The sequence below is a fragment of the Amborella trichopoda genome, chromosome 13 (genome assembly GCF_054954075.1).
Source record: "Amborella trichopoda isolate Santa Cruz 75 chromosome 13, AtrichopodaSantaCruz75HAP2 v2.0, whole genome shotgun sequence".
Lineage (NCBI taxonomy): Eukaryota > Viridiplantae > Streptophyta > Magnoliopsida > Amborellales > Amborellaceae > Amborella > Amborella trichopoda.
The window spans coordinates 24,933,225-24,960,841 of NC_142348.1; the positions used below are offsets into that span (position 1 = coordinate 24,933,225).

At 37.3% G+C, this 27,617-nt stretch overlaps 1 protein-coding gene across 20 annotated transcripts; it reads left to right on the top strand.

Moving 5' to 3' along the window:
* Positions 1–527: 527 nt before the first annotated feature.
* Positions 528–25,771, top strand: LOC105420645 (uncharacterized). 20 transcript variants are annotated; one of them, XR_016047592.1, is made up of 12 exons: positions 528–753; positions 4,914–5,023; positions 5,198–5,240; positions 9,013–9,102; positions 15,041–15,135; positions 15,346–15,399; positions 16,144–16,287; positions 24,278–24,335; positions 24,433–24,547; positions 24,752–24,821; positions 25,177–25,248; positions 25,525–25,771. XR_016047592.1 is itself a non-coding variant. In XM_088855909.1 (12 exons), exons 9-12 carry the CDS (start codon positions 24,450–24,452, stop codon positions 25,633–25,635), a joined length of 351 nt encoding a protein of 116 aa, XP_088712035.1. In that variant the 5' UTR covers positions 644–753; positions 5,198–5,240; positions 5,777–5,834; positions 9,013–9,102; positions 15,041–15,135; positions 15,346–15,399; positions 16,144–16,287; positions 24,278–24,335; positions 24,433–24,449; the 3' UTR covers positions 25,636–25,771. The 20 variants fall into 20 exon arrangements, 15 of the variants coding, with proteins under 15 accessions (XP_088712032.1, XP_088712031.1, XP_088712024.1 ...); XR_016047594.1 differs by having other exon boundaries at positions 16,160–16,287; XM_088855909.1 differs by lacking the exon at positions 4,914–5,023 and adding an exon at positions 5,777–5,834 and having other exon boundaries at positions 644–753.
* The last annotated feature ends 1,846 nt before the right edge of the window (positions 25,772–27,617 follow it).

Sequence of the window (27,617 nt, forward strand, 5' to 3'; positions counted from 1 at the left end):
CCGATTTGTGCCTTGATTTTTTTTAAAAATGCAATTTTGGAAATAGTGCATATTGTAATGCATTTTTGGACCATCGATTTTCAAGTTTTCATAGATCTGCTTGATCTACACTAATTTTAAAACTATAAATTTTATTATTAAAGATGAAAATATATTTTAAAGCTATCACAAATGTTTCTAATACTGAAATCACATTTGTCGATGGTATTTGAAGGTGGGCTCTAATTTGATTGTTTAGAGCCTCGACTCTATACAAACTGCATCCAATTAAAAATTTGTAATAGATAAAGTTTTAAGTAGAGAAATACGAATAGAAAAAAAAAAGAAAGGAGAAATATATGAAAAATTTTAATACACTAATTAGTGATTTGCACTTATCGACTGATTTTTAGAACAAATCACTAATTAGAGCACAAATCTCATTAATCAGCCAATTAATCTAATTAATGAGCCGATTAGTGCACTAATCTCATTAATCAGCTGATTAATCTAATTAATGAGCCCATTAGTGCACTGAAAACATTCCCAACGGTCCAGATCGGGGGTTGACGGTTTTCGGACAACCTGTATGGTACGGTTCGGGACTAACATCTATGCGCCAAACAATCGCCATTTGTGATTTGCGGTTAGGGTCATTTCAGTCATCTTCCTCGTACTGTAAAACTAGTGAGTTGGAAAGGCCTGCAGATTTCCCTCCCATGGAGAGGAGAGAAAGATTACAGAGAGAAGCTGATGAGGCTCTCAAGCTTCTTGGTTCGATCCTTCCTCCTGATAAAATTTACTTTGAAATTTTGATTATTGGTTTTTGTTCCAGGGGTTCGTTTGAACCATGGACTGTGTTCTCCCAGACCCCTGTTTATGTTTTTGATTGTTGATGGCTATCTGTTTTTGGGGTTTTGGGTGTTCTATTCAACTCCTATTTATATGTTTTTGTGTATTATTCTGAATGTGGCCATGGGTGTTGAGCTCTTGCTGATTTTGTATTGGGTTTTTGCTGGGTTTGACTCGTGGGTGAATTTTCTATCACATTTTGTTCATTTATGGAAACTAGGTTTGAGTTATCAACATTATTTTGGGGCTTGAGTGTCATAAATGTCTGATTTATTTCCATTTATGGGAATGTAACAACAAATACGGTGAATCTCTTTTGCTCTTGTTTCTTCTTTTGTAAGTTTTTTTTGTAGATTTTTGGTCACATTTGAAGAGATTGGCCTCCATGGCGGTTAGATAAGTGTGCTATAGAACTAATGGGATGTTAATACTAACTGCACATACCACTTAGTCATTTTCTTTGAGAGAGAGGTGTGTTTTTTTTTCCTTATTTATTGGTTGATCATGGCAAAGAAGGTGTGCACTTACCTCAAGGAATAAATAAGGACTTAAAATGTTTATGAGATGACATAGTGGATTCTTTACCTTTGTGTTTGATCTGCATCAAACAAGATGGACTGGGTATCCCTGTAACTTATAATTGAAGAACTTGACTGGGCAAGGGATTTCTTCCTCTCTCTTAGCCAACGTAGCGCATTTAGTTTTCTCCATTGACAAAACAATGGCGATTCAAATACCTGCATGTATCAACAGTCCAGGGGTTATCATGTTAACTTCATTAGATCATGCAGATGAATGATTCACCTTGAGGTAATCTTGTGGAGTACTCATTTGCATGCATGGATCCCCTATATCTGAAGCACATAAATTTAGTGGTTGCCCTCTCAAAAACCTTTTGTCAATTACCAAAGATTCTTTGAAACTTCAATATTAAGACACGATGAGTGAAGTTTTTAGTTGACAGAATTTTCTTTTTCTCACTCTCAGTGACAAAATATTTATTCAAATGTGTCATACCTCTGTCGTTGTCTGCCAAACATGGATGGATCTCCTCAGCGGATATGTCATACCTCTGTCGTTGTCTGCCAAACATGGATTGATCTCCTCAGGGGATATGTCATACCTCTGTCGTTGTCTGCCAAACATGGATGGATCTCATCAGGGGATACTGTAACTCATGGAAAGAAGATACTTCCCAATTTCCTTATATGAGCCATTGTTTTTTCCTTTATCCGTTGTGGTTTTGTCGACCTATTTGGCAGCAACAAACATGCAAAGTAATGTGGAATTTGATTTAAATTCTCTTTTAAGTGATTTAAAGTAATGGGGAATTAGATTTAAATTCTCTTTTAAGTTATTTTCTAGGCAAGCATGCATCCAATTCAATTCCTTTGCGAAGATCATGTGAAGTTTCTGCATCTTTAAGACCTGTAGATTTCATTTCGCCGAATCTAAGAGTTCATAATGCAGATGCTATGCCTATGCTGGTTTCATCATTTGGTGCCTATTTAATCCTCCCTATTGTGGAAGTTCAGATGATTGTTCCTATTGTTATTACATTTTCCTTGTCAAGAATTACTTATATCTAAAACTTCTTCAGTTCTCAAGTTTGCTACTTGGAATCATTGACTAGAAATGCCAGTCTTCCTTCATATTCATGCACTTTTTCAAGTGACTCTACCTTGTCTACAGATAATGGTTGTTATATCATATTTGTGAATTTTCTTACTTCTTTGAAATCTTTATAGCAATTACCCTTATTTTGGTTCAATATCCACATCATTGAAAAGTTTATTAGTTCATCATAAACATGTCATTTTATTTCTGCATTGTTTGTTATATTTCATGATCTCATAATATAAAAGTCCAATATCTCATTTTTTGCTGATTTTTTGAAGTATGGTGGCTGAAATTCCTGATCCGCAAACCTTGCCATTTACTGCCCATATATTTGTTACACCATCCGTCACCAAGTTAACCTTCATATTTGTATGAGCTACCCTTGGGATGTCAAAATTTTAGTTAAAGTTTAAATGAAATAAATTCTCCATGGGATCATTCCATCCTTTTGTAGCCTTATGTTATTCTTAGACAGCTCTCTTCAAACTATAGGAGGAAACTTTGAAACTTCAATGTGCTTCTAAACACGTGCTGGAGAGATGATGCTACAGGCCCGGGGGTTCGGAGAATTATTTATTTATCTCTGATGAACTTCCCTCCAATTTGCTAGTGATCCAGATTTCATTTATGATCCAATAATATGAGTATTCCTGCAGTTACAAAAAAAGAAAAAGAAAAGAAAAGAAAAGAAAAGAAAAGAGTGTCTATTAGACATGGGGATGTCAATATTTTGTATTCTAGCTGCGGGCTGGTTCCACTCAAGCTGTGTCAGTTCCTATTCCATTAACCCAAGAAAACAAACCTTTAGCCAAAGGTCCCAATATTAAGGGATTTGATGCCTTTCATATGCGGTATTTTAATAATATAACTTATGAGTCCCGCTGGGTCTACTCCATCACCTCTCTCTCATTACATTGTATATTTAAGAAGATACTTCTTTTTTGCAAACATTACACCATATGATTGGGCCTCTTGTGTTTGCATGGCATGGAGTACCTCTCATTCTTAGACATGATTTTATTAATAGCCGGTGAGCCCCTGACAATATGAAGGCTGCAAGAACATCAAAAGCTTTTATGCTTAGTTTGGAGGAGAATGTGGCAGCTGCTTTTAGTTAAAACATGAATTGCTGTCTATCGTTAAAGAATTGACTGCATTGATTTATGCTTGAATAATGTTGTGTCTAGTTTATTTTGAGAATTTTTAACCCAATGAAAGTACTCGACTTTCATGCATAAATTACAGAACTCTTGTCTTGCAATTTTGCCTTTCCTACTTTTTTTTATTTTAATATCATAAAGGTTAAAATATTGTTTCAAACTGGAATGAATTGAAATCTAGGGATATCACACAATATAAAATAAGAGAAACAACTACTGTAATAGCAGGGGTAAGATCAAGAGTTCATTCAAGAGAGAGTCCCCCTCGAACTACCTCCAGCCAATGAGCCTACCATGTAATTGGCATTTTTTGTACATGTTTGAATTGGATACAGACTTGATTCCCCATTGTTGATTATATCTTTCACGTTTTAGCAAGTACTACATCATCATCTAATAACACTGAGCATGTCCCATCCCATCTACTATCAAAGGTCTCGGAGGTGTGAAAGAAAATTTGAGGCCTGTCAAAAATTTCTTACTTAAACCTCCTTTACATCTTAACAAGAAACATGCCTTGTAAGGGTCATGAGAGTCTTACTGAGGTTCTTTGGGCCCCCTGCATTATGAGGCTCAAGATTCCTACAGAGATCTACAAATTCATGCTATAATAATTCCTTAGATGGCTTTCTCAGAAAGCCCTTGGTCTAAGATTAGCAGTGGAAGTAATCATTTGTTCTGTGGGACTCAATCCTTTGATTCTTAGGTTTCTTTTGAAAGAGAGGCCACCAATCCTATGGTGTCTCCTCTCCATGCTAGCTATCCAATGCCTCATGAACAGTGGTTAGTTTATGTAAGCATGGGAAATGGATGTTCAACGCCTCCTCTACGAAAATCCATCTGAATAATGACTCAGCCTCAATCATGTTTCTTGATTCTGATTCCTGTTGCACTCTATGTTTACGCAACATATTTGGCCCCTATTCACCTCCCAACTCATTCTTCTTTCTATGTTATCTAGCCTTATACTCCCTTAGCAACTTGAGCCACAAGGCCTAAGGCTATCGTTAGGACCATGTGTTTCAAAAACTAGCTATCTATAATAATTGTACGGATATAACTGTCATTCCATATTTCCATTTAATTACGAGAATGTGACAAGCTTTACCTAACATGTTGTTTGCGTCCTAGAATTGTTCTGTACTGCATGGAGCACTTTATCTCAACCTATTAGTTTTTGGCTAAATCTCCCAAATATTAAAAAAAAGAAAAGAAAAGAAAAGAAAAAGAGTGATATGGAAGAACATTTATGGTCTCGTGTATATTGGACTCTTGATACATTATGTTATACCTCTTTTGCAGAAAAAAGAGTCTCTTCATTAGAGCGAGCTACTTATGAGTATCTAAGAGGGAAGATATTGGATGTATTTCCTGAACATTGTAAGGAAGTAGAAGATCATCTGTCAACAGCTGTACGTTATTATTATTTTTTCTTTTTTATTGATATTGTAAATAATGAAGAAAGCTGTATGGTATTGTAAATAATGAAGAAAGCTGTATGGTTGTTAAAGAGAAGTTTTGGCTGTATGTCTGCTTAAAATTCTGTTCATGGAGCTTTTGTAATTTTGTTTTTTTTGTTGCTCCAGATTACATTGAATTCTTTTATCCAAGATGCATGGCTCTGCTTAGGTAAGTGCCTCTGGAAGAAGGCGAATTGGCTGCTGCTCTGAGTTGTCTCTTGCTAGCTCTAAAGAGGGTTATTCCTTCCTCTTCCCCCCCCCCTTCCCTTTTCTTTTTTTTTCTCTTTGACTTACTTCTCTGGGTTTGGGTTGGGTGCAAATGGGCTTGGCTAGTCCGATGGGCGTAGAAGGCCCGGGTGAATTGTTTGGGCCTCTTCTCTGGGCTGTGCCGGGCCTTCAATTTAAGGCCTATTAGCTTAATAATCTGGGCCCAGGCCGTAGTTCAACAAGCCCTTACTATGTGAATTTCCATTTTAATAGGGTGTGAATTGGCCTGTCCAGTCGGATGGGCTCTGAAGGCCCTGATTCCTGGTTCGGGCCCCTTCACATGGCTTGTCGGGCCAGGTGGGGCCTGAATTTAAGGTCCCTTAGTTTAATGGGCTGGTCCAGGTCTGCCGATCTTGAACCCTGGTTTGGGGAACATTTTTGTTGTGTTTTGACCAGTCTTGCTTCATGCGATCACAGTTTTCTTTCTCTTTCTTCCAGGGTCGGGAAAAGAGGATATTGTGTCTTCTGTCAATGCTTGAAAGAAAAATAGCTGAAGGCAAGGAGCCTATTCCCGTCCTCATGATGCATAATTGCTTGAGCTTTTGGTCTTGTGGATAATATTGGCCCATTTCCTCTATTTATGAAGAAATTTGGGCATCTCGTTGGTGTGATTCCAACAAGTTCCAAAAATTTGATTGAGTTCCCAACTTCTTATTACCCTTGACATGGGGAGGTAATTTGTGTTGGATTCTTGATCTGGACTTTCTGTTGAGAGTTCTATATGGAAAGTTATTTTCTGCGTACTTGCATGCATAGCCGAGTTTTATTGCTTGCCGTAGGGACCAGCTGATTTTTGTAAATTTGGCTTGAACCATGATCTAGATTGATCCATAGACACTTGGGAGTTCTAAGTGCTTTAAAATGTCTGCAAGGAATTTCAGTAAGTCAAGTATGAAATTAGTTGAGAAGAAAATGAGATTAAAAACTGGTCCAAACAGCGTTGTTATTTTTTACAAAAAGGGATACCCTTACAAGATATTTGATTTGAATTCACCTAGCATAAAACAACGCGTGTGCTTTTTCTCTTTCAAGGAGGAAAAGTTTTATGTATGTTGTTTCAAGTTCAAATATAAATGAGGATCTACAACTGACATCATGGCCAACTGCTGTCTATTTGAATGTAATAAAACCTCTCAAATTGGCATTGCAAGATCTAACATTCACAATGCACTAATAAGCAACATTTCTTTATCTCTTCAAATTCAATTGGGCAAGTTATCTGTGAGCTATTAATGATTTGGCCCACTGGAAGGGTAATAACTCTTCATATGAACTTTTCTTATGAGATGGCAGTACCCATCAATAAATTCCCCATAGTGGACAATATCTGGAGGGTGCTAGAGTATACTTGTTGTAACGAGCTTTGAGCATATTTACAGTTGAGAAAAAAACATGTTCATGATTTCAAGCAGATATTAGGTTCCCAAAAAAATCATTATTTGACATAATTTTTTAGCATAAAATTGTATGAGGTAGACCTTATACTTTTTATGTGAGAAGTTGAGAGTGCAACTGGTATATCTTCTACATATTATTAGAAAATGGCTCTGCTCAAATCCAATGATCAAATAAATATATGGAGTGTCTGCTTGTGATTTGTATGTAACTAGCTTCAATTGTTGCATTTCTAAATATCTTTGTGCATGAGTTGCACTGTTGCAGTTATTTGTTTGACTTCTAGTCAATCCTAAACATTTCATGGAATCTTTAGTAAAACTTAGATGTATCTTCAAGAGCCTTGCCTTCTTCCCCTTTAGGTAACCAAAAGGATGATTTGCTTGACTCTATTACATTGGATTCTTCTGTTTGGGTGCTGTAACCCTGTTATATTCATGTCAACGTATATACACTAACACAGATACTTCTCGATTCTTTTTCTTTCCACTAACCAGTGGGCACATTATCGTAGAGATTCGATCTTATTTTAGTTTTGACACGAATAAACTATGAAAATATCTATGGATATGAAAATATCTATGGATATGTAAAAATATCAATGGATAATCCATGTTCCACATGGCCAAGGAAACTTTTGAATTCTGACTAGGTGGAATCTTTCTCGATCAGAATAGTGGAATGGAAGGCATGACAAGGAGAGGGATATACTCCTTTTCAAATCCCCCCATCATTTTATTGTTGTGAACTAATCTCTTCAATGTTCGATTCTATTCTATGTTACAAAATCTAGAAATATCTATGGATTCAGCCAAGTAAGGTATAATTGTCTTTTCGTTGCTACAGATTATGAAATGGGATATTAGTAATGCATGGTTGGATTTATTGTCTCTTGATAATATAGCTGTGTTGTTTTCATGGCTTCAAGAATCCGACACGCCATACCTGTCTGGCATTGATGCACATACCTGTGTCCATGCAACTTGCTTTGACTCAATTCATTTCATAGTGTCCCTTGTGCTTCTTTCCCTTGTGCTTCTTTCCCGATTGCAAGCTATCTTTGCCCTTTGAGTCATATGACCATACCTCTTGTGGCAGCTGGTGTATCAAGGTGGATGTGGATGTTGTTGGAACTATCCATTGGTTCTCTCGTGCCGCTCACAGTTAATGTATTTCCCTCTCTAACCTTGATAGAGGTGAGGAACTTACCAACTCGTGCCAGTACTGGCACTCCATAGGTTCCTAGCCCATGTGAACAACACTCTGCCCCACAACATAAGAAAAAGTCACTAACCCTGCCCCACAAAATAAGAAAAAATCACTAACTTATGCTGATATATTATGAAAACCTTCCCTTGTTGTCACTTGATTTCCCCCCCTTCTCCTCACGAGTACAGCGGATTTGGAATTTCGTCCAACACATCTGCTACCCTCCAAATGCTCCTAAAAGATCCCAGGAGAAGCCTTACCCCAAAGTTTCGGGACTAACAAAAAAATATCTCCTCCTTCGGCAGCCAACTCAAAAAACAACTGGAGAACTCTCTGCACCTCCACTCCTATTCAGTGATCTCCCATCCCACATTCTAGAAATAACTCTCTGCCAACCCTTAAGACACTAGAACTGCACAAACTTGAAAGTCAAAATCTTTCATCCTGAATTGTTGGACCATAACTGCATTCATTTATTTTAACTTGCAGAATCTTTAGCTTCCATCCTGTCCTCAACCTTTATTGGCACCCTGTCATTTTTATGATATGATTTGACTTAGGAATTTGGTATGTATGCAGGCAACATTTGGTATCTTAATATGTAATCTTACTGCTCTTTGGGTTAGGATTTGTGTATTAGTTACTGGAAACAGGTGATGCACTAGTTTGGTGTGATTTCAAACAGATTTGGTGAAAGGGAAACATATATATTCTGCATTTTTGATGAGATGTGGTTCGAACCTCTGATGATAAGTGATTTGAAACTTCTAATATTCAGAGCTGATCATGCTGTGGGTTACATCAATCACTTGAGGACATGATTTAGATTTTAGACACGAATGAATTACATTGAATGCTGTGTATTTGGGGGGTTGAATTTGACCCTGTACATATTGCCTTGCACATATACTTAGTGAAGGCTCTCTTTATATGTTGATATGAAATCTGTAAAGTTCCCTCTAAATTTACCCTTTTGACTCACGTGTGCACAACTTGAGATGGTTGGTTCTCTTGGATATAAGAATTTGTATGCTTCTCATGTTCATTTTTCTATTTCATTTTTCCTGCAGGAACTGAAAATCCATTGGGATTTGTTGAAATGAGCATTTGTCACACAAAAGAAGCAGTCATGTTGGATATCTAGGATGGAAGCTCCTGGCGTAGGATTCCTTTTTGGCCATCTTTAAACATTTCTTTGAAAATGTTAAAAAGGATCGTTTAAATTGGATTGATTAAACTGCATTTAATGTTTTTCTTTATACATCTTCTCTTACTATCATTTCATGGTGCCCTAATGTATGTGCGAGTCTTGCCTGAGAAATTTTTGAAGTGTAGCCTTCCTATGCTATTTGTCTAGATAATGTCCACCTTTTTTATCCAGGAATTCATCAATGCATATTTATGTGGGATGTCTGCTAATCCTTATACTTCCATATATCCCTTTATCTCAGTAGTTGCACCTTTGAACAATCCTAACTAAGATCTGGAACCGATCTTATGATTATGATGTAACCTGCCTGGTTACTGCTACCAACTTAAACTTGCATACATGTTTTGCTATGTAAGAAAATGGGTTTTCTTGGACACAGTATATGCTAGTGCATGAGAAAATTGTATTTAGTGACAGCTCCCTTCAGTTCCCCTTAGAGTGATTTACACATTTCCCTCAGAAGAGCTCAAGACTCATTTCTGTAGTTAGAGGGCATCCAGGATTTGAAGTTGTTTTCTTATATGCCTTTGTTCTAGCCTTCCTTGGTACATTCAGGTCTCTCAAATGATTTTAGAAGTAAGAACATCAAGTTCTTTTGTCTCTCCTTTTGACCTTGACTTTTACGTCTGCAGTTGTGTGGGATTAGCCTTTTGGTAGATTGATATGTCCAGCTTTTTGCAAGTATCTCATAAGCCCTTAGATTCTTTTATTCCTTTAACAAACATCAGTTGACTATCTCCTTTGATTTTTGTGTTCTGAGTAGAGTCTACATATCCTATTTTCTGTTCACCAAAAGCTAGAGTTAGACTATGTTTGATAACAGGAAATTGCAGATCTAGAAACTGGAAGCTCTAGTTTCCTGTGTCACTGCCTTGTTTGTTAACAAGAAGTGCTACGGGAAACTGAGTTTAGGAAGTTTTAGTTTCTAAAAAAATGTAAATCTATTGTTTCCAAACGCCGCATTGAAGTATGCTTAACCTGGTTTTTTAGGAAGTTTTCCTCTTATTTTTTTTATGCTTCCTGAATCATTTTTCTATCTCCCTAATTCGTTTTTTGTAAAGAGGTTAACAATTCTATAATATTAAAGACAGAGAAGTACGGTAGGTAAAAAATGAGGCCTTTTACAAGCCGGGAGCTCTTTACAAAAAATTTCATCCCCAAGAAGGGGAGCTTTGTACAAAAATAAAGGGTCCCCCCTAAGGGGAACCCTATAAAAAAACAACAGTATAGAGGTCTATGTAAGTACATAACAAGGTCCCATGGAGAAACTTGAGAGAGGAACGAGGGGGTGTCTAAACAACCGACACAGCCTCCTTCGTGAGAGAATCAGCTTTGTGGTTTTTTTCTTGCCATATATGCCTCCAAGAGATGTCGATACCCCAGCAAATGTGCGCTATCTCGTCAAATATATGAGCAAGCGTCCAAGGCTGAGGAGAAAGGCCAAGGGCGCCCATCGAATAATATTCTTGGAATCCCTCTCAACCACTAAAGAAGAGCTCCATAGGGGGTTAAAAAGCCTTATGCCCTCCAGGAGAGTGAGGCCCACTGTCGAATTGGAATTTGTGTGGCCTATGTACTTGGAGAAGGAGACGAGGATATGGCCCGCATGATCCCTAATGAGACCACCAATCCCTGAAGGGCCAGGATTACCTAGAGAGCATCCATCAAAGTTCAATTTAGTCTGCCTTGGGATAAGTGGAATCCAAAGGGAGGCACGGGGAATACGAGTTTTTCTTGAATGGAGTAAGGTTTCTCAGTCTTGGAAGAAGGCGGATTGGGGTAATCCTTTAAACATTTTGTGATCAGTCGCTCAGAAGATAACCGGGGATTGAATTTTGTCAAACATTTGACCTAGCGAGGACCTTTCACCATGGAATATTCTGCTGTTGCATTCATTCCACAAGGTCCAGAGGCTAGTAGCAACCGAGGCCTTCCATAGGAGAATACCAGCTTTGGGGCCACGGGAAGCGGTGGAGGGAGCGAAACAGAAGTGGACTGAGTTGGGGCGTAACCCATTGGCATTTGAAGAGTTGGAGAAGGGCCCCCCGTTTCATCATGCACCTATTTGGGACAGAGAAAAAGATGGGCGTTGCTTTCTTAATCTGCTCAGCACATCACGCACCTATTTGGGATGGGCAGACCCCTCCTTTGTAGCTGGTCAACAGTAAGGGCGCTTTTGGAAAAGAGCCAACCAAAACCATAACTTTTCTCTCTCTAACATGTCTTTCAAATCATGCGCTGTCTCTTTAATTCCTTTATTTATATTATTCTCTGAATGTGCCATATCTCTTTTTGGCACCTTTCCTGCTCTAAATCTTCTCTGTAATTTTACCCATTCTCTCACTTTCTCTCTAACCATGCCCTTTCTCTTTATAACACGTCTCTCCAACTGCGCCCTCTCACTATATTCTCTCCTTTTCTAACTCTATCAAACTCCTTTCTCCTACTAACCATGCCCATTCTCTCTCTAATAGTGCCCTTTCAAACTCTAACCGTGTCCTTTCTCTCTTTAAGTTATCGCTCTTTATTTGTGCCATTTCTTTCTAACTTCGTTTTGTCTCTAAATGTGCCGTTTCTCTCTCGAGCTCCTTTCAATCTCTATCCTTATTCTCTTTAAGTCCTATTACTAACTGTTCCCCCTCTCTATAACTCCATTCTCTCTCTAAATGTTCCCATTCTCTATTTAAGCGTATCCCTTCTCTCTCTAAGTCCCCTCTCTCTCTCTCTCTCTCTCTCTCTCTCTCTCTCTCTCTTCTTTCCCCCCTCTTTGTGAATCCGTGAAGCTTTATTAGTTCAATGTGAAGCTTGATTTCTATATTCGAGAACTTCCAGCAAGTGATCAATCAAGTTTCAGAACTTCCAGATATCAACTTCTAGTTACTACCGAATCCCTAGCAATTAGTTACCAAACTTCCCCTTAGAGAAAATGGCAGGTGCCTAAAAGTTGCAGTTACACAATGTACACACTTGCAGTAGTCTCATATACATTAATATCTCATTACAAGTAATGGTTTCAAGCTAAAGTTTTGTATACATTAACAATACTTTTGGCCTTTATAATGTTAAACATTTCATTAAAACCCATTTTACCATTGTCAAGAACAAGCTCCTTCAAGGTCCATTATTTTGTGGGGATAACAATTTCGAGCAATGTTATCAATATAGTATTGCGCACTGAGCTGGTGCGGGGCTTGGTCTAGTCAAAACTGGTTTAACCGAATGTTAAAAATATAAAGAAAAATATAAATTAAGAATTTAAAAATGTGTAATATCATCACCTTCATCATAATCTGAGTCTGATTCCAACTATTTGGGGTTGGTTAACATGATAGAGATGTGGCAAAAGTTTTCCACCGGCTGCCAACCTAACACAATCCTCATTCTTTCTCATTTGGGCTTGGGACCGATAGTGGTTGAGTAAATATATGTAATATATTAGAAAGAAAGGTTGCCCACTTTGTTTGGTAAGTCGAAACAGGCCAGACGGACATGCTACAACTGGTTAAATACTGGTTTTGACCAAACTTGATTTTTATTTTGGACCAGACTGGCCTAGGCATCGGTCGACTGTCTAACCGATCGGACTACCAGTCCGATCCGGTCTTGATAGCTATAGTTCCAAGCTTAGAGAGAAGTCCTAGCACCATGTGCCATTGGACTCTCCCTCGATCGTTCTAGGGTCTCAAGTCCACACAAAGGTCGGTTCAATGTAGAGCCTATCTAGACTAACGACCAATACTCCCTCTCTATCGAGTGATTCGGCAAGTACGTGAACAAGTGTTTTCAAAGTATATCCCAATATACAACCCTCCTTTCCTTGAGTCCTTAGGCTCATAGAGTGAGTTCACCAAATGGTTATATAACTTCCAGGAGGTCCTTTATCTTTCTTGTCAATCTTGGAGACAAGAGACACTTGGTCCTCCTTGTCCCATATAAGAGACATATGCCCTCCCCTTGCTTCATGCAAGTGGCTCCTGGCCAACATATCTGGCCTCTTGTCATACTAATAGCCACTGACATAGTGACTTCTTTTTCCGAAGGGATTGTTAGTTCTTGACTAGTCACCTTCGATAGAGATATTCACTTTTGAGGACTAAGGGATGACACACTCAAGTACTTGGGTCGAGGGTTGATTCTTTTTCTTTTGGCAGAGAGGAGAATAGGCAAAATAAACTAGTGGTTTCGGGTTACTTTTAGGTATGTTCAGGGGTCTACTTCAACGAGACTGCACATACTAGCACTTCCAAATGGTAAGGAGTTATTTTGGTCAAGCATCCATCGTTCTTGGTGAAGATAATTTGGTGAGGCTACTTTTGTCACCTAATTGGGTGAAGTTAACTCGGGCTGTCTTCTTTGACCTTTTGGTACTCTGTCTTTGATAATGTATAACGTTTTGCTCTTTTATCGGTTCATTATTGTGACCACTTGTTGGAAAGGTCTCTTACAACTCAACAACACCCAAACCAGCTTCCATCGGATTTACCTGCTGATTTAGCCAGAATCTTCAAAGTTTTAGTGTGGTCAGGGATCAAACATTCATAGTCTCTCCCGAATAATCTCTACAGGTTACGGATTCTAAGGTGGCTAATGGTCCGAACTCTTCACGATTGCTCATGAAACCTAGTCATTTGAAAATTGTATCCTTCACAGGGAGAACTGATGTGCTTTTTATGATCACAAGCCATGTCATTCAGACTTGCACCTATCTTGTTTTCAGCCAAGTTGTCTTGTGGGCTTACCCAAGGCTCCTTAGGGTTCAGCTCAAAGATGATCTCCTCTTGGCTATAGGTGATTGCTTTTCCATGTTCAAAGACATGATGGCCATTTGTCTTTTCACTAGCTTAAGCAAGTCATGAAGGACATAATATCCACCCTTCCACTATTGGCTGGATATTGGCTTTATGAATCCACCGGCCTTGGAATACATGGCAACTTTTTGTGGATGACACATAAGTGGCTCTTCTGGTAGACATTGAATTGTTCTAAAACCCGTTGCTATTCGCATTTCTTGGATTGTCTTGATTTATCACGACTCCAAGAGCATTTGTATTTCTTTTTACATTGATTTGGTTTCCTTTGAGGAACCAGGCTTGAGATTGAGTAGTTAGCGGTTGACCTTTGTTTGCAACAGCTATATCTCAAGTTTGATTCCTACCACCGAACTGCCCAAAAAGAAAAAATGGTTTCCTTTGACTTGCCCTGTCTCTCTAATGTTTGCCTACTCCTTCATCCTTTTAACATGCTTCCCATGTTTGAACATGCAAATGCAACTGCATCTACTTCCTTTTATGTTTTATTCTGTATCTATTTCTTGAATGTTATAAATTTGTTATTGCAAGGTCTTGCCTTTTTCTTTGTATTGGAACTTCGAAAATGTTATCGGAGTCCTTGATGGGGTTTCTCTTAATTTAGTCTGTACTCTATTCTTGTTCTTGATCAGTCAATATAGAAAATATTAAATTGTTGTTTAGTTGTTTTCTTGAAATAAGGCATTATTGTTTTCTTTAATTGAGGCAAGAGTTATTTAACTCAAGAGTGATCAATACCCCTAGTGGGAGGAATAAATTTCTCATTACCGCTTCTACCTTTCTCCTATTATTCATGGAGGCATCATCTCTTTATATGATATTCGTTGCGCATTCTACATTTTCTGGCTCATCTCCAATTACTTGCATTTTGCAAACAAAATATTGGACATATATTTCTTTTTATACCTAGATAATAAACATTTCCATTGAAATCATGGAATTTTTTTCGTTAGTTCTTAATGTGTTCTATTTGTTTTGGGAACTACCTTGCTGGGTGTAGTGGTGTTTTTTATTTATAGTTGCATATTCTCTTTGCAAACTTCGCTTATAATTCTGCTAAATTCTCTCTCTTTATAGCAGACATCCTAGGCAATTCATACTTTGTCAGCTTTTCTGTTGGTGGATCCCAGGATGAGGAAAAACTGAAGTATGCATTGAAAGCTTACGCAAATGATGTAAGTTTACACAATTTTTGGCCATGGGGTTATAAGGTAACAGATTATGTGGTTGATTTGCTGCTTGGTCTTTACTTCCCTGTCGTTATAATTGATTAGGCTGCAAAGATGGACTCAAGGGTTGAATTTGCAGAAATGCATGTTCTGCCATTTGTTTGGAATTTAAAATAAGTTAATTTTTTCATTATGTTTTTTTGGGGGAAATTTCAGGAGAAGGATGAAAGCTTGAAGATCAATTCAGATCTTCACTTCAACAAGGCCATTGTGAGACCTTAGCTCTGCCCACCTTTTTGAAGTTTTCTAATAGTTGTTATTTTTGTTAAGAAAGTTTTCACAGTGTTGTCATTGTAGAAAAACTAACCAATGTTACTTCCTGGCCAATTCTGTCATCTATGTTTCCACTTTTGGGGCTTCTTTTTTCAACTTAATTGATACACTTTGTTTCAAGATTTTATAAATTTCTTATCTCTTTTATAGTTCTTACACGTCTCGTATAGACTGTACAATGATTTTGGGGATCTCATTTTTCGTTTATTTCTGAGTTATAAGATGAATTGAACAACTACTATCTTTCCCATAAACATAAGTAAAAATAATCCGAATATTAGAATTATGGTGTTGTTTAGTTTTTTTTAATTGGTAACTAACCATGCTTTTTGAGTTGGAGGTGTGTTTTATATATAATTGGGAATTTATTCAAATGCCCATGGGACATGAACTATTTAAATGTCTACCCATATCTTTTGATTGAATTTCAAAATATGCATGAAAAGACACATGATCATAAGTTGGAATAGCTGCAAATTTAAAATGTTAAATAGTTGAGCCTTTTATGAGTATGTTAATAAATTTCCTTGTATAATTAAACTTTATTGCGATAAAACGTCAACTTTATTTTTTTCGATTTGTTTATTCTATTCAAGTGACTGGACTTCATCATCTTAATTCAATCTGTCTCATCTCTTTTATTTTTTTTAAGTTGATATCTCATAAGAAGGTTTTATTCAGTTGAACAAGTTAACAGAGAAGTATGATGCTGCTCTCCGTGGATTTGAAGCTGCTGCTTTACAGAATCCTAGTCTCAACACTGACAAGATTATTGAAAAGATTATCAAGATTCTTGACAAGCTGAATGATTCTGTAACTAACAAGGTGATATATTTTTCCTTTGCTTTTATACTCTTGGACCAGGAACTATGGGATGTAACATGTTTTTATTTTACTTTGTATGTTTGACATGCAATATGAAAAAAATGATACATGGAAAAATTAGCTTAAGGTTAAGCTTAGTTATCAAAAGAAAGAGCAATACAGAAGAAATGATACATGAAACATATTAAGCGTAACTATCAAATACTACATTCCGTCCACAACTTCAATGAGAGAACGATTCACTTCTTTCTGCCAAAATTACAAAATCCTAACATCACAGTTACTGCACAAAATCAACCTTAATGATTTTGTTCCTGTTCCTAATGCGTTGGTATAGTAATGGTAGGTGTTGGCAGCAAGCATGAAGGAAATGACATTTTTGATTTGTTTCTTGCCTTCTAAGTAAACTATTTGATGTTGGGTTTAGTAGGTAAAGCATAAGCTGAGATTACAATGGATTGTTCCCTAGATGATAAAAAACGAAAACAGGATTGCTTCGAGATTCATTAGTACCTAAGGTTTAGTATGTCCTTAAGCATGACAGTATTTTATCTTAGTGGGTGGGTCACGATGACAAAGAACTTGTATACTTTTTGCTCAGGCATCAGTCTAAAAGAGTCTGCTTGTGAACTTACGGGGAAAATCATCATCATTATCATCATTTCAGCTTTTTTCCAATTAATTAGGAATGACTACATGAATTTTGGTTTTCTATTCTGCTCTATTAAAAGCCATATCCTTGGTGAGGCTCTAAGTCCCCATACCTTTTGGACTACTTCCAACCACTTCTTTTTGGGCCTACCCTTTGCCCTTTCCAGTCCTTCCAATTGAACTAATTCACATCTCCTAACAAGTATTGTACGTGGTCGGCACCACACATGGCTAGCCTACCTAAATCACTCTCTCTCATTTTATCGCCTATTGGTGCCACGCTTAAATTCTCTCGAATAGATTCATTGCGAATTCTATCCCTTCCTCTCTTTCCACTCATCCATCTCAACATCCTCATCTTCGCTACACTCATTCTATGGGTATATCGTTTTTTGTCCGCCCAACATTCTGCCCCATAGAGCAAAGCTGGTCTCACCGCTATCCTATGGAATTTTCCCTTCAGCCTCATTGATATGCAACGATCACATAAAATTCCAGTTGCACATCTCTACTTTGTTCACCTAGCTCTAATTCTGTGTGCGACATCTTCCTTGATCTTTCAATTTTCCTTGAGGTGTGGTCTCAATTTTCGATCTCTCAATATCGAAAGTGTGGTCTTTTTTGTACTTACTGATTGACAATTTTTACTACTTCCTCGTCTTTACTCCTATTATTACTAAATTTGTACTCCATATATTTTGTCTTACTCCGACTAATTTTAAACTTTCCCTTAACCCATCCCATGTTCGGGTAAAAAGGCATGGTTGTGTTAGGTAGGCAGCCAACGTAAATTTTTTCCAAAACCCATCATGAATCCTGATAAACTTATGGGGAAAATGTATTTCTTAATTGAGATTTAGATAATAACTTTTACATGCTAATGCCCATTTTTGTGGCTTTGATTTCCAATTCTAAGAAGTCTTCTTTAAAACAGTCTTATCGTCTGAAGCAATATGTGAGTGCTCCTCGTTTAATGTACTACAAGCATTATTGTCATAGTTTGTGTGGATGATATTGTAGCGATGCTACTACTTGCTTTGACATGAAAGATTTTACCCTTCTTGGGTACGTTTATGTATTAATTGTTTGATTCCCCTATCTGCTTTCGACAAAAGTCTTCCTAAGATTCAGCTAACCCATTTTTTAGATTGCAAAATAATCTACCTGAGTTGATTGTGGAAAGATTATCTTTCCTCCGATGCTTCTGATTGTTCCCCATGCTACTTTCGTTATGTGACTAGTTTCTATTGCATTTTTTTCATCAGTTATGTGAAAGACATCATGATGTTGTTCATGTAGTGACTTGATGGTTTCTCTTTTGAGTCTTAATCTTTTAATGTGCAAATATGTAAAATAAAATAGCTGGAAACACCATGGAAATGCTTAGTAATGAGGGAGCAAGAAGTGACAATCTTCCACTAGCAACCCTATGGTAATCACCATTAGTCTTTTGGTCAATGATGCCTAAATACAGGTTCCTGCATTCACATTATTCCATACACTCGTCCTGGACCTGGATGTGATCTTTTATTCTTCTCACCCATTTCTCTTTGGGATATAGTGTATTGTTGCTGGGCAAGTTAGTGATAGTCTGTATCTTTTTATTAATCACTATTCTTCTCTGCGTTTTCCATACAAAACTAGATTGTAATTTAGTTTTATGAGGATGAAGTACATTGAGGCTGTTTGACACTTTGTTTGGCATTGAATGTGGCTAAAGAATATGCTGTCCACACAAATCTATACATTAGTTCCAATTGGGCGTGGTTACTAAACTAATCCTCTGTTGTGATGCTTTTTGAAGCATGCTGTTGCTGACCAGTGCGTGAGGCTATTATGATGTATGTTACCCACTTCAATGGAACATTGCATGGATAAAGATGCATATCCTGTGAAACAGGAGGGAATGGGAAACTATATCATGTGAAACATGACCAACATTGCTTGATTTCCTTCAGTAAGGGATGTGTTCTACCTAATTGCGTTAGATGTCATGGCCTTAGTGAAGCTCGTGCTTGGACTATGCGGCGCTTGCTCTTTGGTCCGTAAGGACGAATCAACTTTCCCAACCATGGCACAAGTGTGCACTAACAAGCACAATAAGATGACCAACACTAGTGTGCGCCACCCACACACTAGCACAACCAACACAAGTTCACATTATGCACAAGAGAGAGCAGCCACGCTCACATACAAGAGAGGGACATAGTAAAATAGCAAGAGCTTTGTATTCCACTAATGCTCAGTAGCTTACAAGGTCTGAAGTATGTTACAAATGAGTGATCTTCCTCTTTATATACACTAGGCCTTATAACCAATGGGTAAAATTAATACACATGGCACCAATCCAACGGACAGAAATCTTCTCGCCTCTACATTTTTTTAGAATACTATTTTCAGGCCTTCCTTTATAAAAGATCGAGGAACCTTTTAGACCTTCCATGAACCCACTAGAATCCACTAGATTTCTTTATAATGTTCCAGGCCAATGTGACAAAAAAAAACGTCTATGTACATAGTGTACAAGCCTTGTAGGGACGAAGCGTCGCTTAACTTTTGGGGTGTAATATTCTCCCCACCTAATCTGGCAACGCTCTAGTTGTGCTTCTTCCATAACACAAGGTTTCTAGATCTTTCCTAAGGAAAGATCTAGAAATAGTATTCTAAAACAATATAAAGCCTAGAAGGTTGTTGGCCATTGAATTGTTGCCATGTATATTAATGTTAGCCATTGGTTGTTAGGCCACGTGTCTATATAAGGGAGAAGACCTTTCATTTGTAACATACCTCAGACTTTGTAAGCTATTTCGTATTAGTGGAATACAAAACTATTCCTATTCTACTATATCCCTCTCTTGTGTATGTATATCACTACTCTCTTTTGGGTGTGGTGTGTACTTGTGTTAGTTGTACTAGTATGTGGGTGGTGTACACTAGTGTTGGTCATCTTATTGTGCTTGTTGGTGCCACTTGTACTGTGGTTAGGAAGGTTGATTCGTCCTTAACAGACCAATGAGCGAATGTTGCACAGTCGAAACGTGAGCTTCACTAAGGTCGTGATAGATGGTATTAGAGTAGGCTTGAAGCGTGGTGGTATTAACGGATTTGGCCATGTACCTAGGATTGTATACACCACCTTGAGAAACAGTAGAAGCAACTTACCTGAGGGATCCAGGATGGTGACTTGGAGCAGAATCTAACTGTCTTGGAGGCCGAGATCAGACGCATTTCGTTGAAGGCGCAAAGCTCATACCAAGACCCAAGATGAGCACTTGGAACACATCCTTGGGGCCTGGTCACGAACCCAAACACATGATGGTGGCATGCAGAACTAACCATGCGTACAACGAGTGGGACGTGGTGGCAGCAATGGAAGTGGCCACGGACTCAGACACATGGTGGTAGCACAAGGATTGATCGTGTGTGTAAGCTAATGAGACTTGGTGGCAAGCTGTGGATCTGACCAAGTGAAAGGACATGAGCGTTGGTTGGAGCTGCGATTTATGGGAACCTTGCGAAGGCCAAAGATGGGAAGCTTTCATAGGCAATACTTCTCAATCTAGGGTTTAGAGAGCATCAAAAAACAATTAGGATTTTATTAGAACCTTGTAGAAACAAATTTAGGGCATGCCAAGAAAAGCACTCTTCATTTCTTGGGTTGGGCGTGCCTCACTCTCTCACCAAATCCTATCTAGGGTTATTTTATATAGCGTGCCACCCTTATATTTTCTTTAGGGTGGTGTGTCCCCTTAGAGAGTAAGAGGAGAGAGAAAAGGCAACAAAAGATGAGAGAAGAGTTTCTTGTTTGGGTGTGTGGAGTGAGAGAGAGAGAGGAGAGAGAGGCTTAATTGTTTGTAGAATTGGAAGAGGTTCACCTCTTTTTATAGCTTATATGTCCCTCTTTAGGTATGCCTATCAAATGGCATAGCTTGACTAATAGGAATTTAGGAAATCTGTGAGGTGATAGAGAATAAATCTGGGCCATCCTTCCCTTAGATCAGCCATCATGATTTAGGTAGGAACATAGGAACTTTATCCCCTTAATTTTTGACCTATATCCACTTCTAGTCCAATTGGGATTTAAAGCTATCTAAATCCTTCTAGAACTTCTTAATATCTTTTTCAAAATTTGTAGGAATTCAACGATAATATAATCTTGGTCAAAACTAACTCCCAAAAAATAGGGCACATAATCGTTTCTTTTAAAAGATTAGCTTTTTCAACTTAAAACATCTTTTAATTAAAACATAACTTAAAATTAAGGAAGGGGGGCGCTCCACCCCTATGGGTGGCATGTGGGCCCCATGGGGTGTGGCACACATGTGGGTCTGGATCTGAGAGCCCCACATGTACCATTCCTTTGTCACATAATTATGAAAATACACTTTCTAAGGATTTTGCAGCAGAAATAAATTTAAAAATTCTTAAAAATTTATGAAACTCACATAAATATTTGTAATACTAAAAATAAAATATCTAGAAGTGGATCGGTACCAATCACCATGATTCACAACTGTCTTCTCAAACCGACCCAACGAGACTATAACCCATAGTTTCATGCAGGGGCTCATAATTGGCTTGTCAAAGCCGACCAATAAATAGTAGAACTACAGTCGTCGAATGTGGATCATAGTTCCCCCTCTTAAGAGCAAGTCAAACACATGTCACTACAGTGCAAGTGGGATTCTCTATGCGCATGTACACATGTCTCTTTATAGGGATACTTCCCTGAAATGTGGCCATCATATGTACATGCCATGCGGAAGTTTGTTGAAGATTTGACCCTCTCTCTCACAGGCCTGCAACCACACTGTTCTCCTAGCCTACAAACCATCCTTGGACATGTCTCCTACCTCAACAAGGGATGACCCTCTGTAATTCTTTTTGGTAGTGCCTTGTGCTCATGGGTAAGTAATTTGGACATGAATAGGGCTATAAACTGCCGAACCCTAGTCAGGTAACAAGACACACTCCCACTGAAATGTATAATCCACTATAAATGTCTTTTTACATGCTCTCACAACGTTTAAAGGCCACAAACCCCAACAACCATGGCGGCTCCAATCGGGTTCCTGCTAGGGGTTGGTATTGTATAGAAGTAATATCCCATCTAATCTATAATCTCAGACGTTTTCTATCCTTTCTCTTTCGTTGTCATTATCTGAGCCTTTTTCCAACTACTTGGGGTCGGTTAAATAGTTGATAAATAACCTCATCTTTCTTTGAGGTGATAAATAACCTACTAACCTCAGTGGATAGAGTATTGCTTTCATATGGCCGGAGTAATTGGTTCAAATCTAATAGTAGGTTGAACTTATTAGGTACCACAGTCAATGGTATCATATGATGTCAACAAAAGTCTTCCTAGGATTCAGCTCATTCATTTTTGAGATAGCAAAAATAATCTACTCGAGTGAAACTCTTTCCGCAGATGCTTCTGCTTGTTCCTAATGCTTCCTTCTTTATGCGACTAGTTTGTATTGAACATTTTTTCTGTGAAAGGCACCATGATGTTGTTCATGTACTGACATAGTGTTTCTTGGAGTCCTAGTCTTAAAATATGCTTTGCATTTGCAAAATGCAATTGCTGGAAATACTATGGGAGTGCCTTCTGATGAGGGAGCAGGAAGAAACAATATTTCATTGGCAGTCATATTGTAATCACCATTTGTTTCTTGATTTGGGAAGTCTAGTGTTGCCTCAATATAGTACACAGACTTGCCTTGGACTTGGATCTGATAATATCACCCATTTCTCTCTAGAATATACTTGTATAATTGTTGGGCAACTTAATGGTAATCTCCATTTTTTTATACACTGTTGTCCTCTGCAATTTCCATACAAGACTAGACTTTAATCTGGTTTTTTATGAGAGGATGAAGCACATTGAGGCTGATTGACGTTTAACTTGGCAATGGGTGTATGGCTAAAGACGATGCTATTTGCATACATCTAGTGTTCGAAAAATCAGTGATCCGATCCAAAATCAGGTGATCCGAATCGGGTATCGCCCAGGCCGTCCTAGATCCAAGGAAAAAACGGGATTCGGCTGATTTTTAGCCTTTAAATCGCCATGCTGATGTCACATATCATTGGGTCTGGCATGTTCGTACCATTTTATTATTAAAAGACCTTTAAATCGCCATGTTGACGTCACAAATTGTTGGGTTTGGTGCGTTCGCCATTTTTTTTATTAAAAAATTCGTACAAATTCCCACCTACCATTTGCTTGTGGACCTTGCACGTAGCCCTACTCCCAAGCAACTGATTGGTATTGATGTTGTTGCAATATATTTTATATGCCTTTTTGTCCCACATCTCTTTGATGTGGGACAATTCTCATAGCCCAACCCAAAAAATGATGCCGTTGTTGCATTGAATGAGCATATAGATTAATACTATTAGGTAGGGATGGGTGAGCCATCAATAAGAGGGGTGTGCGCCCGGCACTAAATGACATGATAAAAAAAGGAATAAAATTATTAAAAATAATAATTGGGTGATAGGGCCCACCACCCTATCTTTCACCAAAAAAATTTAAATTTACTTACCAAAAAATCAAAATAAAGAGATTAGTACTATGAGGCTATTATCTCATGGGATTATTTTATTATATGATTAATATTAAGTTATTAGCTAGTTAGGATTAAAAAAAATTAGTACTAGCTCATAGGATTTTAATAAAAGCAAAAAATAATACTAATATTAGTTGAGAATATTAAAAAAATATTAGTTTATCGGATATTTTAAGAGAGGAAAATAATACTAATTTATACCACTTAAGAATTTTTTTTAAGTTGCTTTATCAATTATCCCACATTGCAAGTATGAATTTATTTATTTATTTATTAATTTATTAAAATATAATTGAAAATTTATATTTCTAAATTCTATATTTCTAGCTATACTAATTATTGCATATTAGATTTATTTATTTGTGAGGGTCATACCCTTGTTTTTTGAATTACGTTTATTATAATATTGTAATTAATAATTATACAATTAGAATAATAACCAAGTCTTATATTTTATTTATTTTAATTATATAGACATCCATACAGAAATACAACATCTCAGTATTCACCTATTCTTACAAAGTAATGAAAATACAGAATGCACCACTTCTAAATTCTTTTATAATATGACTTCCCATCATATTCCTGGTCTCACTTTACCAGTGGCAGCATTTCATTCTTATGTTTCTTTTGAGTTGTTCTTTCTTTTTTACTCGTCCACAGCTAAAATTAAGCTCATCTACAAAGACCCTTAGCTTTGTTGGCTCCAAAATACTTTTATTAGATACATTGGCATCTTCTGAGCTTAAAGTGCTGAAATTCAGGGCCATCTCAAGCCACGATGGATTGCCTCAATAGTAGAAGCGCTGCGTAAGACTACCGGTGAGCATCCTATTGTTCTACTCGGTTATGCATGATTTATTTACACTTTTTCTTTCATTTTGGCCTTGGACTCCTTTTTGATGATAACTTCTTCTAGTGAATATCCCATACAAGATGGCTACATTAAACCTCTTGAGGGATGGGAGGAATAATGGCATGGCAGTATTGGGAAAAGTGATGGTCTTCATTCGGTTTCCCTTTACTTCCCTCCCGTAAGTTCTTACTCTGTTTTTCTTTCTAGTGTCATATGTTTTATTGCGTGTTGAAGGAAGAACTTGGAAACTGCAATACATGCATTTAATCAAATTAATATTACGAGGACATTCCAAATTTTCATAGCCTATTTTGCTTTGAGGTAAGTTACCGTTTTGAAAGAACACATCAAATAATGTCATGATTGCTATGTTCTTTTACAGATACTTTTTGCTGTGTGATTCGGATGGGACATTCTTCATTATCCCATTGTATGCACTATCTAGCAACGGGGTGAGGCTAGATTCAACGAATGCTATATTTCACATTTATGAGGCATGTATTGCACGAAAAATGAAAGAAAAATAAGGAATATTTATAATTTGAAAAAAGTTTGGAAAAAATTAATGCCAAACAGATGATGAATATGAAATAGACAATAACGGTAGAAAGCAGTATAAGATGTAACAAAGCGTATATTTTAAAATGTTAGGAATCATATTTTATATGAAACTGATTTGGGAATCTTGAATTAACTAACAATAAAAGATAAAAATAAGGTTAATTTGAGAAAACAGCTATTATTGGTGGGTAACTACACAGATTTATCTGGTGTCAATAGTACTAATGGGATTCTTGTCTCTTCTAGGTTATGAATGGAGCCACCGTGAGACTGCTCGATCCTAATTGTAGAGTAATTGATTTTTCTTGGAAGGGCAAGGTATGGCCTAATTTTGCTTTCCTTTTGGTGGAATGCTGATATAATCCTGGAACATTAGGGTTCGAAGAGGACAATATATTGTGTTCTAAATGAAAGAAATCATTCAATATGATATAAGATGGAATTTATGGTGATTATTGGCAATAAGGGAGTCCAACATGGGATAAGGAAATCTTGAATCTCCATGATATGTAGCTCTTGTTAATTACTGTAGTTGCTACATAATTTTCATCTAAACAACAGTTTGCTATCCTTTTGGTGTCCAATGCAAAACAGAAATACGACTTCAAAAGCATACGGGTGGATAGGTTGGGGAATATTCTTGTGAATGGAAGCCCACCACATTCTGACCATAAGCAGCCAATGGCCTTCCATGCACATGCATGAGTTACAGTAATTTCTCAGGAGTTTGTGCATTGTGAATGTGAGCTACATGAAGAATTAGTCAATTTTTGGTGTACATAAGAAGATACCATGGCAATTGTCACTTTGGAATCACCATAAATGCAATATTTCACAAGAATTAGTGACTGGTTATGGATATATTTTTTAGTTCTATACTGTTAATCATGCACGGGGTATTGATATTGGTAATGTTGTATCACACTAGTTAATGAACTTGGTATCGGGATGGGAACCACCCAAAAGAGAAAATGATGGGAATTTGAAACCAACTTTGTTGAACATCCCTTGTCCGTTAATGGATTGGCTATGCTAATAGAATGGTATCCAGCAACTTTTTCAAAATAAAGAATTGAGCTCGGGGTTTGATTGGTTAGCGGTTGACGTTTAGTAGTACTACATCTCAAGTCCGATTCCTACTGCTGAATTACCCAAAGGCATTTTCTTAATAACTCATCTGTGAGATGAGTGAAACCAGTTTTTTTGTCAAGAGTTCTGAGCTTTCAAAGGCATTTTCTTAATAACCGCAGGAGAAAGTAAACAGACATTCTTCTTTAGAGTGTCCATCCAAACGGGGCCGTAATATAATTCAAGTCTGCCTAGCCATTCTGGTTACAGGATCCAAAGACAAACCGTTGGTCACTCATGTTGTAAGCTATTGAAAAAAAGTTTATCGTCTTTGGTTAGAAATAAAACATTATTTCTGCAATGGCAGGTTATTGGTACATAACGCTATTTATTGCTATTCTTTTTATTGTCAATTGCATTGCTGTTTGTTAAATTACCCTCCTTGCTACTTTGTTCTTATGACAACGAGAACTCTTAGCTATTATCATGATGAATAACATTATTTTGAATGGTCAGTACAAAAAAGGCCGTACTTTTGATATTTTGGGTCGATAATTCAAAAAAATGAAGAGATTGAGGAAGATATCGCATACATAATTAGAGTTGGGTGGGCGATGTGGAGATGTAAAATTGAAATTTTATGTGATCATCGCATACCAATGAAGCTGAAGGGCAAATTCTATGGGACAGCTGTGAGACGACTTTTGTTCTATGGGCTTGAGTGTTGGGTGAATAAAAAACAATAGTCCCATAGAATGAGTGTAGTGGAGATGATGATAGTGAGATGAATAAGTGACAAGACAATAAGGGATAGAATTCGAAATGAATCAATTCGGGAAAATTTAGGTATGTCACCAATAGGCGATAATACGAGAGATAATAGATTTACGTGAGTTGGCTATGTGTGGCATCTACCAAGTACAACACCTGTTAAGAGGTGCGAGTTAGTTCAAGCGAAAGGACTTAAAAAGAGAAAGTGTAGGTTCAAAAGGACATGGTTGGAAGTAGTTCAGAAAGATATCGGGACTTATGGCCTCACCAAGATTTGCGTAGTCGGTTCCAATTAATTAAAAAAAATTATAATGATGATTTTAAATCAAAGTGTCAATATCTCACAATCTCAGCTGTGTACAAATTGATTTCACTTTTAGTGGTCTTCTCTACTTTCTTTTATCTCTTGATTTTACTTTTATTCCTCTCGAGTAAAAGCTTGGATATATCGAGTACGTGTGATTGGGCTAAGTTTGGACGGACCACCAAACGCGTTGAATTTTATTTTGAGAAAATATCATTGTAATGGTTAAATCATCTCAAAAACCCATTGAAAAGGTCAATTCAACCAATTACAAATACAATGATTGCTTTGGAAAGATTATTTCATTCAAATACCTCCATTTTGTTAAAATTAACCTGGGACTTTATGAACTGGATCTTTTGATGATGGAAGCCAAATGATAAAAATGCTATCGATTGTTCTAGTCTACATACCCAAAACATGCTTATTTATTTAAGGGCACGCTTTTTATGAGCCCTATAACTCATCACGTTAAAAAAAATAAAATAAAATTTTGGACCAAAATTTTTAGGTATATATATTCTCTATCATAGAGATCATTAAT

Bases quoted from the DNA above. Each gene is read 5' to 3' on its own strand.
- LOC105420645 (XM_088855898.1), top strand. From the start codon at position 594: ATGCGCCAAACAATCGCCATTTGTGATTTGCGGTTAGGGTCATTTCAG. The intron at 16,288-24,277 runs GTGATATATTTT...GCTGAAATTCAG, and splicing joins ATGATTCTGTAACTAACAAG to GGCCATCTCAAGCCACGATG. The intron at 24,822-25,176 runs GTGAGGCTAGAT...TGTCTCTTCTAG, and splicing joins ATGCACTATCTAGCAACGGG to GTTATGAATGGAGCCACCGT.